The 14635-nt window shown below is 51.5% G+C and overlaps 2 protein-coding genes across 6 annotated transcripts in view; one reads left to right on the top strand and one right to left on the bottom strand.

Moving 5' to 3' along the window:
- Nucleotides 1-14635, top strand: part of DIXDC1 (DIX domain containing 1) — an 81092-nt gene that overhangs the window by 40474 nt on the left and 25983 nt on the right. For 4 of the 5 annotated variants that reach the window (XM_089773384.1, XM_006111217.5, XM_075909782.2 and 1 more), the window contains one exon: nt 9611-9723. In XM_089773384.1, coding sequence (XP_089629510.1) covers nt 9611-9723 — 113 coding nt within the window. Of the gene's footprint in view, nt 1-503; nt 5857-9610; nt 9724-14635 lie in introns of those variants that run through there. The other variant, XM_006111218.5, reaches the window with a different exon arrangement.
- On the bottom strand, nt 12803-14462 carry LOC149521707 (uncharacterized). Its single transcript, XM_089773385.1, has 2 exons — nt 13611-14462; nt 12803-13415 (listed from the first exon to the last, which is right to left on the bottom strand). The coding sequence occupies exons 1-2, from the start codon at nt 14158-14160 to the stop codon at nt 12958-12960; spliced, it is 1008 nt and encodes a 335-aa protein (XP_089629511.1). The 5' UTR covers nt 14161-14462; the 3' UTR covers nt 12803-12957.

Genomic DNA, 14635 nt, shown 5'->3' with positions numbered 1-14635 from the left:
CGCAAGAAAGCCCGATGGCTAAAATGGCCATCAGAGCTTTCTTGTGCAAGAGAGCGTCTACACTGGCACGGATGCTTTTGTGCAAAAGCACATGCCAGTGTAGACACTCTCTTGCGCAAATACTTTTAATGGAAAAAATTTTCAGTTAAAAGTATTTGCGCAAAATCATGCCAGTGTAGACGCAGCCGAGGCGCACACTCTCTCAGCAGCTTTGGCTGGGGACATGCTAGGTCTCACTAGCTTAGCAAAGCTGAGTGGAGGCAAAACCTGACCGGGAGCTCTCTAAGAAAAGGAATCTCACCAAGAGAACTACCTGTGCTAAACACATCCACTACGTCAGGGGTGGGGAACCTCTGGCCCGGGGACTGGATGCGGCCCTCAGCTTGCAGGGATCCAGCCCCCGAGGCTCAGGACCTTCCCTGCACAAAATCTACTAGCTCCCCCCCACGAGGCTCTGCTGTGTCTTTCTCCGCAGTCGGGGGGCCACAGTGAGGGTTTTTTCCCCCGCTTCTCACTTGTGTGCAGCCCCTGACTGATTTTTCTGCGGGTCAGTGGCCTCTGACCTGAAAAAGGTTCCCCACCCCTGCACTACATGAAGACTGAAGTGGGTGTCACTCATAGCAGTGAGCCTCAGCATCAAGTGTTGGGAGAAGACATCCTATTGGTTCTTCACATGTTCCAGTTGCTCCAGAGCTGAAGTCAAAGCCCTAGTCCTTGTGTATGGAGCCCTGAACAGAATGGGACATGGCTGTGTCTGTGATCCTGTCACCCATCGGTTGGGACCTTCTGTGGCAACTACACTGCAGAGGGACTAGGTAGCCGATGAGGAGATGGGGGTAGAACCTTGCCATGAGTAGGAGAGATCTGACCAAGGCTAGCTATGTTTATCAGAATGTAGAGAGAGACACATTTTGGGCAGAGCTTTTCCTCAGGAACAATGCTTGGAAAGTAAAGAAATGTGGTGGTCAAATATTGGAATAAATTGCCAAGGGAGGTGGTGGAATCTCCCTCTCTGGAGATATTTAAGAACAGGTTAGATAGACATCTCTCAGGGATGGTGTAGACGGAGCGTGGTCCTGCCTTGAGGGCAGGGGGCTGGACTCGATGACCTCTTGAGGTCCCTTCCAGTCCTATTATTCTATGATTCTAAGATTCTATGATTCTATCTTTGAACATGTAAATTCTCTCCTTCTCTTCCTAAGCTTGAGTCTCTGCTCCTTTTGAGCTCCATTTGAATGGGGCAGAGGAGAGGGCTGCAAGGCACTTGTAACTCCCTGCTTCACAGCTGTCTGGCTCCTGAGCAAGCCAGGGGTGTGCACAGAGAGCCCTGCCTTACACCACATGCAATGTGGGTCAGAAACATTATGCCAGTGGAGGACTGGGCATCATGGAGCATCACTCCATTACACACACCTCTTCCCTCTCCGGTGCATTCCCCACCTGGAATGTGTTCTTTCCTTCCTTTAATGCCAGAGTTTGGGGAATAGCTGACACATGAGGTGGAGGATTTTATTCTGCAGATCTCCACCAGCAGAGAGTATTCCTGGCACAGGGAGATTTCTCTACTGGACTTCTCTGACCACTTTAAGACTACTCTGCACCTCTGTAGTACAAAGTGGCCTTAGCATGCTTGGGAATCTGGCCCCTTGGGACCCAGTTGAAGAGTGAAAGGAAACTCCATGGTTCTGGACCCTTTTACATCTTCAGAATTTTGGTGGTTAGATGCCCACATGACAGGTGACTTATAAATACCTAAAATAGATCCGTTGGATATGAGGTGTTTTTTTCTATGAGTCAGTACTCAACCACTTCCCAGCTGTGGTGTGCTGCTGGAGGTGTTACTTATCAGATGAGACGTAAAACCATGATCCTGATCACATGTGCTCGTCATAGATTTTGCAGTATTTTTCACAAGAGATTAAGTGTTGACTCCTATTCAGGTCAGATACCAGTTTAAGTAAATACATATTGCCATTCTCCATTCTCTCTGCAGTTTGAATTGGCAACAGTATTTTCACATCCTATTCTTGTACATTGCTAAATAGCTGTGGAATGCACCATAGTGCATATCCATGAGGAGTGAAATAATTCCTGTATATATTCTTGCAACATGCTTTGGGTTTTTTTCATAGTGCAAGGCGTTCACCAAGCATAAGATGATATTTATTATTGCTGTTGACAGGAAGTGATGTCACTGAGTACCTATTTGTACATGATGTAAAATCAGCAATTATTTCCATGAACAAGCTATATGATCAGAAAAAAGAATTTTACAGAACTTAAGCTAAAAATACAAAATTAATTGTGCTGCTTTGAGCTAAAATCATTGCTTTGTTAATAAACATTTGTTTGGAACTTCTGAAATTATATTGGAGTGAAATAATGGCGTGGTGTGGATCAAGACTGAAGTGCATTAGCTGATCTGCTTGGGGGCCCATTGCTGGAATGGCAAGTGATCTGTGGGTCAGGCTTGGGGTGCATTGGCTGATCTGTTTTGGGGAGGCCAGAGCTAGAAAGGCAGGGGGCGCTGTAGATCAAGTCTCAGCTGCATCCCCTGATGGGGGCAAGGCTGGAATGTTAGAGGATATATCAGGTCAGCAGTGAGTGGCACTGGCACAGTCTGTACCTCCAAAAGCTAAGATTTTTCACATTGAGTTACTGTCTTTAACAATCACTTTTTTCTGGTTGAGTTAAAGATCTCTAAACTTCCCAGGGCTCTTCTGGGTTCTGTTTTCTCCACCTTGCTCCTGACACAGATGTGCATACAGAGGGAGCCCAAAGATTTTACTGGTTACGGGTGTGTATATTTCCTAGAGTTCTACTAATACTGCAGTACTGAGATGCAGACAAAGCTACTTTCAGCTCAACAGAAAATGATCAGAGAAGAGATTGTATAAAGCTGGAGTTAACATGCTTTTTAATTGAAGCTGGGAATATACTTTTGATGTGTAATTAGATTTCAATCATAACATCTTGAAAATGAAATATTCTTTGTCCATTATTGTGGATTTGTTCCCTGGCTTTGTGCATACAAAGACATTGGGCAGAGACTGCTACATGCATGAGCAGTGAGAAACAAGAGACAGGATGAGAGGGGGTTAAGGAGCTGGGTTTCAGTGTTGTTAAAGGGCAAAACCACATCGCTTTTGAGAGCTGCGAAGGAGAGCAAACAAGGAAATACTATTGAGTTTTGCATGCAAAGCCCTGCTGGGGAACAGATCCAGACGGCCAGGCTGAGGGCTGTTTTGTGTATCCTCCAGCAGTGCCAGAAATAGAACTTGTTCTGTGTGAGCAAGGGCAGGAGCAGATTATGGCTATTGTAGAAAAAGGCATCTGATGCCGCTAGCCAAAGACAGAGCGGTTGCAGACACAGAGGCTGGCTGTTTAATTGCAACAGTAACTGCCAAGTGAGGAAGGATTTATTCATATCAGGCCCCATCAGAAATAGGGAGGATGTTGTTCCTGTGATAAGACATGTGGCAGAGGCTGGTGCCTTAGGAGAGAAAAACTGACAGTAGCCAAACGCTGTATGTTTAATTTAGAATGTGGATCTATGGGGGGGAAGGGGAATGTGTTAGATAATAGGGATGGTTATGTGTGAACATTCAGTAGGAAGTTTCACGTTGGCCTGGTATTGTTGCTGATTTATTAGTCACCTCAAGAGATATTAATACTGTATCCTGTTAGTGGAGTGTGGGGCTCTTCTGTGATGAGTCTTGACTCTTGTGACCCAGTTTTGCTTTTTCTGCCTCTCCCAGGTCCTGCATCCCACTTGAGGCAGGGGGCAGGTTCACCCAGTAAGCTGCCACCATCAAACCCTGAGAATACCCAGGAGGGATTTCTCATTGCTTAATTGACATGAGGGCTTCAAGAGTCATCACGTGTATTCTAGGGCTCATCCTGGCTGTTTGGTGAAAAAAGAAATGAGATGGGAGAACCTGTCAAACCTTCCTCACAATTAATCCTCACCCTGAGGAGCTACAACAAGGAGCAAAGGGTGTATTTGTTATCCCTACCCTTTGGCTATCTTCCCATATACATCTTCCCTGTAGACCTTCCTCCTAGTTGACCCTCCTGCTCCTTATGGTCACTCGGAAGAACTTTGTGAATAGTCTGTTGACTTCTGTAGGACTTCACCTGGAATAAAGTGCTACTCAGTGTGAATCTGCCATGTGGCCTGTAGTCGGGATTCCATGTTGTTGAGAGTAAGCCCTGCCTGCATTCATTCCCAAGCAAATGTGAGTGTAGGCAGCATTGTTGTCATGGTTGTCAGGATTCCTGGGATCTCTATTAGGTCTGGAAGGTTATGTGGTCAGCTAGTTAGGTCAGGGGACTGGGCCTCATGAAATTAGAGTTGCTTTTCTGCCCATGACACTGACTTACTGTGTGATCTTGGGCAACTCATGTCCCCTCTTCGTGTCTGTTTCTCCATCTCTAAAGGAGAGAGTGATTCTGACTTGCCTCACAGTGGGTGTATGGCTGAACTCCTCTGTGTTGTGTAAAGTACTTTGAGATCCTCAGGCAGGAGGTGTTAGAGACAGGCAGAGCATTATTGTTGTAATCAATTGCGGTCTTCCTTGTACTCATTCTGACACTGAATGCCACCCCATCTCATCTTATTGCTTTGGTGACGTGCTGCATATTTATACCCCGGGGCTCTTCATTGTCAGTCTCTTTTGCTTTAAAATACATGATTTTGAAAAATGTAAGCAGTCTCAGAAGAAGCCAGGAGAAACCTGCACCTCTGACTACAGGTGATGTCTCCTGGGATGTGGTGCTGCCCGTTTCCTGGGTAGACGCTCCAGAGGAAAATAGGATGCATGCTTTCTCTTCCTTATTTGAAGAAGGGAACAAGCCAGTGGGAGCATAAGGTGTCTGAAGTTGCCTGGAAAGAACAAACCATGTTTCTTATTAGCAAGCTGAAAATATTTTTGTAATTGCAACACCACTGCTGCCCATCTCCCCCCATTGCGCAGTTCCATGCGATGTCACAGCCTAATAGCAGCACCCTTCTGGATTCATTTCTTACGAGGGCATGTCCATCTTCTTGATACCAGAATTTCCAGGAAGAAATGTTCTAATATGAAGAGACAACAGGAATTATTCATGGAGAACTTGCCAAAATCCCTCCCTCCTCTCTTCCCTTTCCCTCCCCTCTGCTTCCCTCCCACCAACCTTCCCTCCCCCACTCTGAGCTAGACATCTTCTCAGAGAATAGACTCTGCCTTGCACAGTCCGTGTGACAGCAAGAGGGCGAGGGAGCTGGAGATAGCGAGGAAGGAAGCTACTCATACGACTGGGAAACACTGCACACTGCTTGGAGGCTGGTGGAGCAAAGAACCTACCCTTAACAGAGCTCTTTCCCTGACTGAGCCCTGGGTCTCTGCAGCAGGAGCTGTATCGCTGAAGTAGGCAGAATGGGATGAGAAGCACAACTTGCAATCCGGACTGAGATTCTCATGATGAAAACAACCAGGGCATATGGTGGACCAAAATGCAGCAGCAAAAGACAAATAACCAGCAAGGAAAGCCAGCAGAATCAAAACCTGGAGTGCGTTATACTCTGACTCTGTAATCAGATATATGTGTGTGGGCTGCCGATTCATCTCCATACATCTAGCAAAGACCCTGGACCTTTTCTGCTTTGAATCTCTTGGCTCACGCGAGGGAGTCCAAGTGGCAAATATTTCTTCGTTAGTTTGACAGGAATTGGCATCCTCAGCACTTAATTCCAAGCTTGTGAATGGAGAAGGCATGCCTGCAGCCAGGACCTGCAGAATCCTGAGGCTCTACGGGAAACGGACTCTGTGAGGCGAAAGGTTAAAGTGGGATCATGGGAGGGAAGCAGGTCAAATGGTAAGCGATTGTTGTCATTCTCATTTGGAACAGCAGCAATGGGGTGTTTATTAACATCTTGAGGGAATTCAGGCTTGTTACTGAATCTGTTCCCCTAAGCCCTGATTGCTTGCAAGATCCCAAAGCATTGGCAATCCAGGAATTCCACCAAGCAAGGATTTTAGCTAAGAACAGGCAATGCTAGAAGGAGTAGTGCAGGGCGTTTTCCTGTATCATAAATCCTGCCTCAGTTGATTTTATTTTCTAGCACTCATTTCTGCATGCTTTAGTGAATAGCTATGTATCATTTTAAATCAGAAATCAAATTTGAATATGTCTTTGGATATCTCTCACTGGAATGATTTTGGGAATTGATATGAAAAACCATGGGAATTTTGCCAGCTCTAAGCAGTTGGCAGAATGATAAATAGGGGTGACCTTTGGCCTGTGCTGCTGCTTCGGGAGCAATCAGTGTGCATGTAAATGTGTTCCTGCTGAAATGGCCATGTTTCTCCCATGTGCAGAGAAACTGCCTTTAGATGGAGTGGTATCTGTAGGATACAGGATTATATTAAAATCCTGTTGCAGATGTGGTGTGAAATATCTGATGCTGTCTCAGTTGCCTTAAACCTCAACTCTATCACAGAACATTCACTTTGGGTATTGGATCTAGTTCTGAAAAGAGGAAAATTGGGGAGAAATTTACTTCCTTGTGCCGTGTCCTGCTACCTGCCAAGTAGCCCAAGAGCACCGTCTGCCACATGTGCCTTTTGCCTTCTGATCCTCTGTATTGGCTCCTAGGTAGAGACACCTAACCCCCCACCGTGTCTAGGTAGCCGCCTTCATGTGCAGTAGATGTTGTTTTTTCTTGGGCTGCTTACTTTACTGCTTGTGGAGGGACAACCCACAAATACATGTCCCAATGATCATGTGGGGCTGATGGCTCCCCGGGGGTCTCAGGTGAACACGTGTAGTGACTACACCTGAAGGGAAGGTAAATCCCATCCAATAATCCTGGGTGTGTTCGGTCAGTCTCAGTGCCTTTCCGTGTAGCTGTGCTGCTTTAAAATTTGATCATATGTTTTTAATAATTGATTATTTCCACAGAACACAAACATCACATTCTTGGGCCCCTGGGCAATGGTTTCATTTTTACACATCTTCTGTTAGGGAATTCTGCATCGGGATTCACTTTCTTTAAGGTAAATCATTGGGGACAACCAACAACCGTTAGCAAACCTGCACACCGGCGGGGATGTCTACACTGCCAAGAAAATCCTGTCATGCCAAGTCTTAGCGCCGGGGTCAGTTGACTCAGGCTCACCGGCTCCGGTTGTGGGGCTAAAATTTGTAGCCTTGCCACTCAAGTCTTGTGAGCCCGAGTCAGTTGATGTGGACTCTGAGGGTACATCTACACTGTGGCACAGAGCCATGGCCTGCTCAGGTCAGCTGATTCGGGTTCACAGGTCTTGGGCTATGAGGCTACAAAATTAGTGTAGTTATTCGGTCATGGGCTGAAGCCCACGCTTTGCGACCCTCCTCACTCTTGGGCAATATTCCCTCTAATCTTTACCATCCATGTGCAGAATAAAAAAATTATGTGCACTGAGGCATTTGAGAATGTGCACCACCAATAGAAGCACAAAACGTAGGTGTGGGCGCTCTGCTTATCAGCTGGACAGCATTTGAATTTCTTCTGGGCAGCTGCACAAGTGCACAGTTTACAGAGAACACTGCTCTTGGGGTCTCAGAGCTTCTGCTCCTGCTGCCTGAGCACAAATGTCTACGCTGCGGTTTTATAGCCCTGTAGCCCAAATCCTGGGAGCTCGAGTCAGCTGACTTGGGCCAGTTGCAGTGTAGATATACCCCAGACCGAGTGCTGTGAGTCTTTCTTTGCAGTGTAGACATGCTCTGTATGACTCTGAGCAACAGGGTCTGAGCAAACACTGTTTCTGCTTTTTGTATCTAGTCCAAAATGGTCGCTCTTCACTTAGTGACTCACACTCATTTATTCTTGTACTGCACTGGGAGCTGACTTTTAGTTGAATCATTTAAAATTAGATTAGTGGAAGGCCTGGAAAATAGACTAGGAACAGTCTCTTGGGGATGGCTCTTGGGAGTGGACTAGATGGGAGCTGCTAACAGGTCATTTCCATCTTTAATTTCTAAAACTCTTTGATTTTATTAGAGAGAGATGTATGCTTCTGAGCTGGGGAACCTATATCCGAAGTGCTGGGAAGATCGGAAAGGCAAACTATAGACGTGCATTTTATTTCTCTAAATCTATTTTGTTACTTTTATTATGTTTTCTTTTTATTCTCTCTGGCTTTTGTGTCTGTCTTGAGGAGAATGAAACATTAACTCCTCCTTGCACTTGCAAGGATTAATTCCTGGAGACTTTGGGGGCACATTAACTGGATCACTGAGCTCAGATGCCTTGGCTGTTGTCCTGGTGATGGATTTGGGAAGACTATCTGAAAGAGCTTGAGAGTCTGGACCTCACAACCAGCTGGGATTGTTGCCGTAGAAATATGTAGCTTTCAAGAAGCTTTCTCATTTAAAGCTAGATCATGTGTTGGTGTCTTTGTGTTCAAGAGGGCTGCTTAGCATTGGAATTCCAAGTAGGTTCTCAATACTATAATTGTGCTCTTTAAATACAGGTGAGAAACCAAGAGAGCTGAGATTCTACAAATGACTTTTGGTAGTATTTTGCAACTGTAGGATAAACATTGCAATAGTTTATGTTGTAAGCAGAACTGCAGTCTGAAGGATAGTCTAGAAAGGGGTGTGCAATAATTTTTGACCGGGGGTCACTTCAGAAATTTTGTAATGGTCTCAAGCCACCCTGGAAGGGGCGGGGCTTTGGGTGGAAGGGGCGGGGCCAGGACACTTCCACGCTTCCCCACCCACTGACCCTGATTGGCTGGGAGTGGGGGAGCCTGCAAAGTCTACCCTCCTCTTCTCCCCTCCCCCCGAGAGAACTGCCAGCTGTTCTGAACAGCTGGTGGCTCCCTCTAGGTACCCGTGCCCCTGGCATTGGGAGGAGACTTCACGTGCTCCCCCCTGCTACATCCAGGTCAATCAGGGCCTGGGGAGGGGGAGCACGTGACGTCTCTCACTCCCTGTCCCCGCCCTGCAAGGGAGCTCTGTGCTTAGAGTCAACCACCAGCTGAGCAGCAACTGGAAGCTGACTTTAAGTGTTGAGCCCCTTGCAGGGCGAGAGGAGGCTTCACGTGCTCTCCCTGCACCCAAATATCCTCCTGCCCTGCCAGGAGCACGTGATGCTTCTAAGCATCGCACACTCCTTGCAGGGCGGGGGCAGGGCGGGAGGAGATTTTGCACGCTTCCCCCCGGCCCCAGGCCCTAATTGGCCTGGGGATGGGGGGAGTGGCAGGGCCTCCATGGGCTGGATCAGTTCATTTGGTGGGCCAGATCCAGCCCGCAGAGACCCTTTTGCCCACCCCGGTCTAGAATTAGCTCCCTGACTTTGTGATCTGCATTATTCCTATGGTGGTTGCTTCTATTTACATCATCTTAAGCTACAGGAAAAGGAAAAAGACTCATTACTGCTGCAGCACTTCAGTCAACTACTGGCCTAAAAAGTTGCAGGCCTGTTTGGTCTGCTAATGAATTCATTGACATGTGGGCAGTGCACCATAAACCCGACTTCCTACAAATAGCTTTTTATTTTAGACAGAGATGAAACTGCTCATTTTCTCCTGATATGTTTGCATCTCACACTGGACATAATTGTCCCTCTTCCTCTTCTCTGCAGTCTGACATCACCCAGTCCCATACACAGCACAAAGAGCGAGTCCATTGGAACCCAGTCGGAAGAGAAGGCAGGCTTTGTGATCATCCGAGCTGAAGAAACAGAAACCAAAACAGGTAGATCAGAGATGATGCATTGCATCTTTCCTGCTTCCCACATGAGGGCCATGGCAGAGACTTGCTCTATGGATTGATTCCCAGAGACCATGTGTGAGCTGGTACTTCAGTCCATATAAAACTAGAAGTTGCATTGCTTGGGTCCTTCAATTAATTTTTGTTTTTCTTCATTGAAGTCATTGCTCTGGGGATGAGGAGTTCAGTACACGGGCTGCCCTGGGGAAAGAGGACAACCCCAGACCTCTCTCACTGTAGCAGGTTGGGGACATGTGAGAAGCACCTCTCCATGGCTGCTGCAACTCCAGTGGGTACACTGGGAGAGGGGTGTATGTCTCCTAGCTGGGGCAAGTCCAGGTTGGTTTGCCCCCTAAGCCACCCAGCCACATTGAGAAATACAGAAAACTGTGCACTTTCTCCTCCCTCTCTGCCAAAGGGGAATAGCCAGAAATGTTCCCATATTAATGGGGGTGAGCTTCAGCCCTCCCTACCCTCTGTATATGGCACCTATGGGTGGGAGACTGGGGGCTGGGACAGTCCCTGATGGGGGAGGGTGGCCCCAACCAGCTCTTTTCACTGGCCTATAGTGCCTGGTGATTCTGTCTCTTTTTTGTGTGGTTTTATATGCCTCTGTACAAATTGGTGGGTTTACCCTCCCTAAAGGGCACCTGGGTGGTAGGATGCTTGGGGCTGGGGCCATCCCACATGGGGAGGATGTGCTCCCAGCCAGCCCCTGTCACCTGCATAGTGATTCTGTCTCCTATATGGTTTTCTGAGAAGCAATCCCATTCTGGGCACATCCCATTTTCCTGGCACAACCAAACCCTTACTTTGGTTTACGTTATGATAAGAGGAAGTTGCATATGGAATTTAGTGGTTCTAGCTGTTACCGTGTGGGAGGAGTTTTTGAGCAAACAGACAGACACATAGATAAACACATGCACAAATGCACAGATACTCAAAGTCTCTCAAATACATAATAGACTAAATCCCCAAACTCACTGTTTAGTAGTGCCACAGTTTGGCAAAGTCCAGGAGACTCACTTGTTAAAGCTTTGAAAATGAAAAGCCGTAGAGAAGGGATGAAATTAAGTGTCATTTATTAGTTACTATGTAGGGGTACGTCTACACTACAGCGCTAGTTCGAACTAACTTAGTTCGAATTAGTTAATTCGAACTAAGCTAGTTCGAACTAGCGCATCTAGAACTAAAAACTAGTTCGAACTAGCGTTTTGCTAGTTCGAACTAGCGCGTCCACACTGATTGGACGCAGGGGGGCATTTAAGGGCAGCTGAAACCGGTTCTGGCAGGGCATCAGGTCAGCAGTTGCTTTGTGTGGCTGCTGTCTGAGGCTATCTGAGGCTCGTGCTTAAAGGGACCCCCCCTGGACAGCCGGTTCTCAGCTTTTCCTGCTTGCTTGCCAACCTCGCCGAGGGACAGCAAAGCGTCGGTCTCTGTGCCCGTCTGTGTCGGTGCTTCCCTTCGGGGGGGCCGCCGCAGGTGGCAACATGGAGCCACGGCTCGCCCTGCACCTTCTGGTGCACGTTCTGGACTTGCTGCTGCAAGCCTGCCAGCAATGGCTCGAGGCTGCCTGGCACCACCTGGGGAACGTCAGCCCCCTGCCTCTCCGCCTGGCCGCCCTGGGGGCCGTGGAGGAGCCGCGGCGGCGCCCCGGCACCGGCGTGCCCCGCCGCATCTGGCGTCTGGACACCAGCAGCGACTGGTGGGACCGCATCGTCCTGGAGCGCTGGGACGACCGACAGTGGACCCAGAACTTTAGGATGAGGAGGGACACCTTCCTGGAGCTCTGCGAGTGGCTCGCCCCTGCCCTGCAAAGAAGGGACACTCGCATGAGGCCCGCCATCCCCCTCCAGAAGCGGGTGGCCATCGCCCTCTGGAAGCTCTCCACGCCGGACAGCTACCGATCCGTCGGGAACCAGTTCGGCGTGGGGAGATCCACTGTCGGAGCAGTGCTCATGCAGGTACGGCGCTCGTCGGCCACCGAGCCGGGGGGGAGGGGGGCTGCGAGGAGGGGATGGGCCGCCCCAGGGACAAAGGGGGGGGCGGGAGGAGGCGAAAGCGCCCCGCACCGGAGGGGTCGGGCTGTCCCGGCCGTACTACACGCCGCCAGGGGGGTTGCTTCCGGGAGTGGGGCGCGGGGCACTGCCAGGGCACGCACGCTCCCAGCCACCCGGGCGCCCCACTGATTGACGCTTTGCTGTGTCTCTCTCCGCAGGTGGTCAAGGCCATCAACCGGGTGCTGCTCCGCAGGGTGGTCCGCCTCGCCAACCCGGATGCCGTCATCCGGGGATTCGGCGCCCTCGGCTTCCCCAACTGCGGGGGGGCCATCGACGGGACGCACATCCCCATCCGTGCCCCGGAACACCAGGCGTCCCGGTACGTGAACCGCAAGGGGTACTTCTCCGTCATCCTGCAGGCCGTATGTGACCACCGGGGACAGTTGACGGACATAAATGTGGGCTGGTCCGGCAAAGCACACGACGCCCGGGTGTACCGGAACTCCTCCGTGTGCCAGCGGCTGCAGGACGGGACCTTCTTCCCCGACCGCCACATCAGGGTCGGGGACGTGGACATGCCCGTCTGCCTGGTGGGGGATGCCGCCTACCCACTGCAGCCCTGGCTCATGATGCCCTACACGGGACACCTCAATCCCTCCCGCCAGGCCTTCAATAACAGGCTGAGCAGGGCCCGCATCGTGGTGGAGGGGGCCTTCGGGCGACTGAAAGCCCGCTTTCGATGCCTCCTCACCCGTCTGGACCTGGCCGAGCACAACATCCCTCCCGTGGTGGCGGCATGTTGTGTGCTCCACAATTTGTGTGAGCGGAAGGGGGAGGCTTTCTTGCCAGCCTGGATGGCTGAGGCTGACCGCATGGCTGGACACTACGGTCAGCCCCGCACCGCCGCCGTCCGGGAAGCCCAGCGGGGGGCCATCCGGATCCGGGAAGCCCTGCGGGAGAGCTTCCAGGTGGAGGAGGAGGAGGACTGACCTCTCCCTGCATGCCCCACCGGGGCCTTCTTCCACCCTACCCCCCCCTTCCCCTTTCCCCTCCCTACCTACTGTCAAATAAAGACACCTGTTTTTCCAACAAAAACGTCTGTTTATTTCACAGAACTGGGGTGGGGGAGGGAGGAATGAAGGTGGGAGAAGGGAGGGGGAAACCTGGGACGAGGGAGCTGGAAGGGGAGGGGAGGGAAGGGAGGAAGGGAAAGGAAAGCTCAGGGGTGGGAGTCTGGGTGCCTCTCCCGTCTCGCCACACTGCGGGTCCGGGGGCGTCGGTGGGGAATGGTTGTGGAGGGGGGGGCAGAGAGGACAGGGGGTGTGGAGGAAGCAGGAGCGGAAGCAGGAGGAGCAGGAGGAGCAGGGGGAGCAGGGGGAGCAGGGGGAGCAAGAGGGGGAGCAAGAGGGGGAGCAGGGGGAGGAGGAAATGGAAAGCGGTCCAGCAGGCTCTGGAGGTGGCCTCGCAGGGCACGGCCCTGCTCCTCCAGGGCCTCCAGACTCCTCTGGCGCAGCCTGAGGTCCTCCTGGACCCAGTGGTCCTGGAGACGGAGCTGTCGGTCCAGGAACCGGAGATGCCGCCTCTGGTAGTCCTCCTGGTTCCTGGCTGTCCTGCTTGCCCGGGCGCGGGCGGCTGCTGCAGGCGGGGTGGTGCGCCCTGCAGGCCCCGGTGCTGCAGCTGTGGTGCAAGAAGACCAGCGGTCAATTACCCCAGGGGCCCAGGTGTGTGAAACCCAGCTCCCCTCTGCAAGGCCAGGGCCCCTGCAGGATCCCCAGCTGCTGCTCCGTAGTGGGCAAGGCCCAGGCGCACGGTCCCGGGGCTCCCTCTCGCCCCAGCCCCCCGTACACATAAGGGGAACACGAGGGTACTCACAGGTGGACGCCTCCCCGGCCTCTGATGATGCAGGCGAGCGGGTCTGTGGGGTGCCTCGGGGGTCCCGGGTCCTGGGAAGGCTGGCGGCAGGCTCCTGGCTCTCAGAGCCCTCTTCCTCCTCCTCGGTGTCCAGGAGCGGTCCCTCTGCCCCGGGGTCAATCACGTCCCGGGGGGCAGGGACGGCATGAGGCCCCAGGATGCGGTCCAGGGCATGGAAGTGGGGGCAGGCCTCCGGGTCAGCCCCTGGCAGGCAGGCCCGGGAGTAGGACTGCCGCAAGTCTTTAATCTTGCAGCGCACCTGCTCCCGGCTGCGCTGGTGGCCCCTGGCGGCCAGGCTGGCAGCCATGCGTCCATAGACGGCCGCGTTCCGGTGGCTAGTGCGGAGATCGTGGACATTTGAGGCTTCCCCCCAAACCTCGATGAGGTCCACGATCTCCGCACTTGACCAGGCGGGCGCCCGCCTTTTGCGCCCCCGGGCAGGCTCCTGGGAGCCGCCAGGCTGGTCGTGGGGAGCAGTGGAGGGCTGGGAGCCCTCGGATGGCTGGCTCATAGTGTGGCAGGTGCAGGCTGTGCAGGCACGGGTGCTTGCAGCCTTGCAACTGGCACAAAGTGAGTAGCCAGCCCGTGGCCCTTTAAGGGCTCCGGGGCCGGGAGGGGGGCAATAGAGTTTCCCTGGTGTTGGCCAGAGTGGCCACCAGGGAAACCTGGGAAGCCTTAGCCTCCCACTAGTTCGAACTAAAGGGCTACACAGCCCTTAGTTCGAACTAGCTAGTTCGAACTAGGCGTTAGTCCTCGTAAAATGAGGTTTACCTAGTTCGAACTAAGCGCTCCGTTAGTTCGAATTAAGTTCGAACTAACGGAGCGCTAGTGTAGCGCATAGGAAAGTTAGTTCGAACTAACGTCCGTTAGTTCGAACTAACTTTCTAGTGTAGACATACCCTAGGGTGGATGCTTTTCCCCTGAAGCTGCTGTGAAGAAAGAGGCAATCTCACAGAAAGACTGACTCTGTCTGAATTTGGAGACTG

This window comes from Pelodiscus sinensis, chromosome 25 (genome assembly GCF_052426305.1).
Source record: "Pelodiscus sinensis isolate ZL-2025 chromosome 25, ASM5242630v1, whole genome shotgun sequence".
Taxonomy (NCBI): domain Eukaryota; kingdom Metazoa; phylum Chordata; order Testudines; family Trionychidae; genus Pelodiscus; species Pelodiscus sinensis.
Note: the sequence above shows the minus strand (reverse complement) of the source record. Positions and strands in the feature narration are given on the sequence as shown.

Coding starts and splice junctions, on each gene's coding strand:
- LOC149521707 (XM_089773385.1), bottom strand. CDS start 14,160: ATGAGCCAGCCATCCGAGGGCTCCCAGCCCTCCACTGCTCCCCACGAC. Junction 13,416..13,610: donor GGCCGGGGAGGCGTCCACCT/GTGAGTACCCTC, acceptor CTTGCACCACAG/CTGCAGCACCGGGGCCTGCA.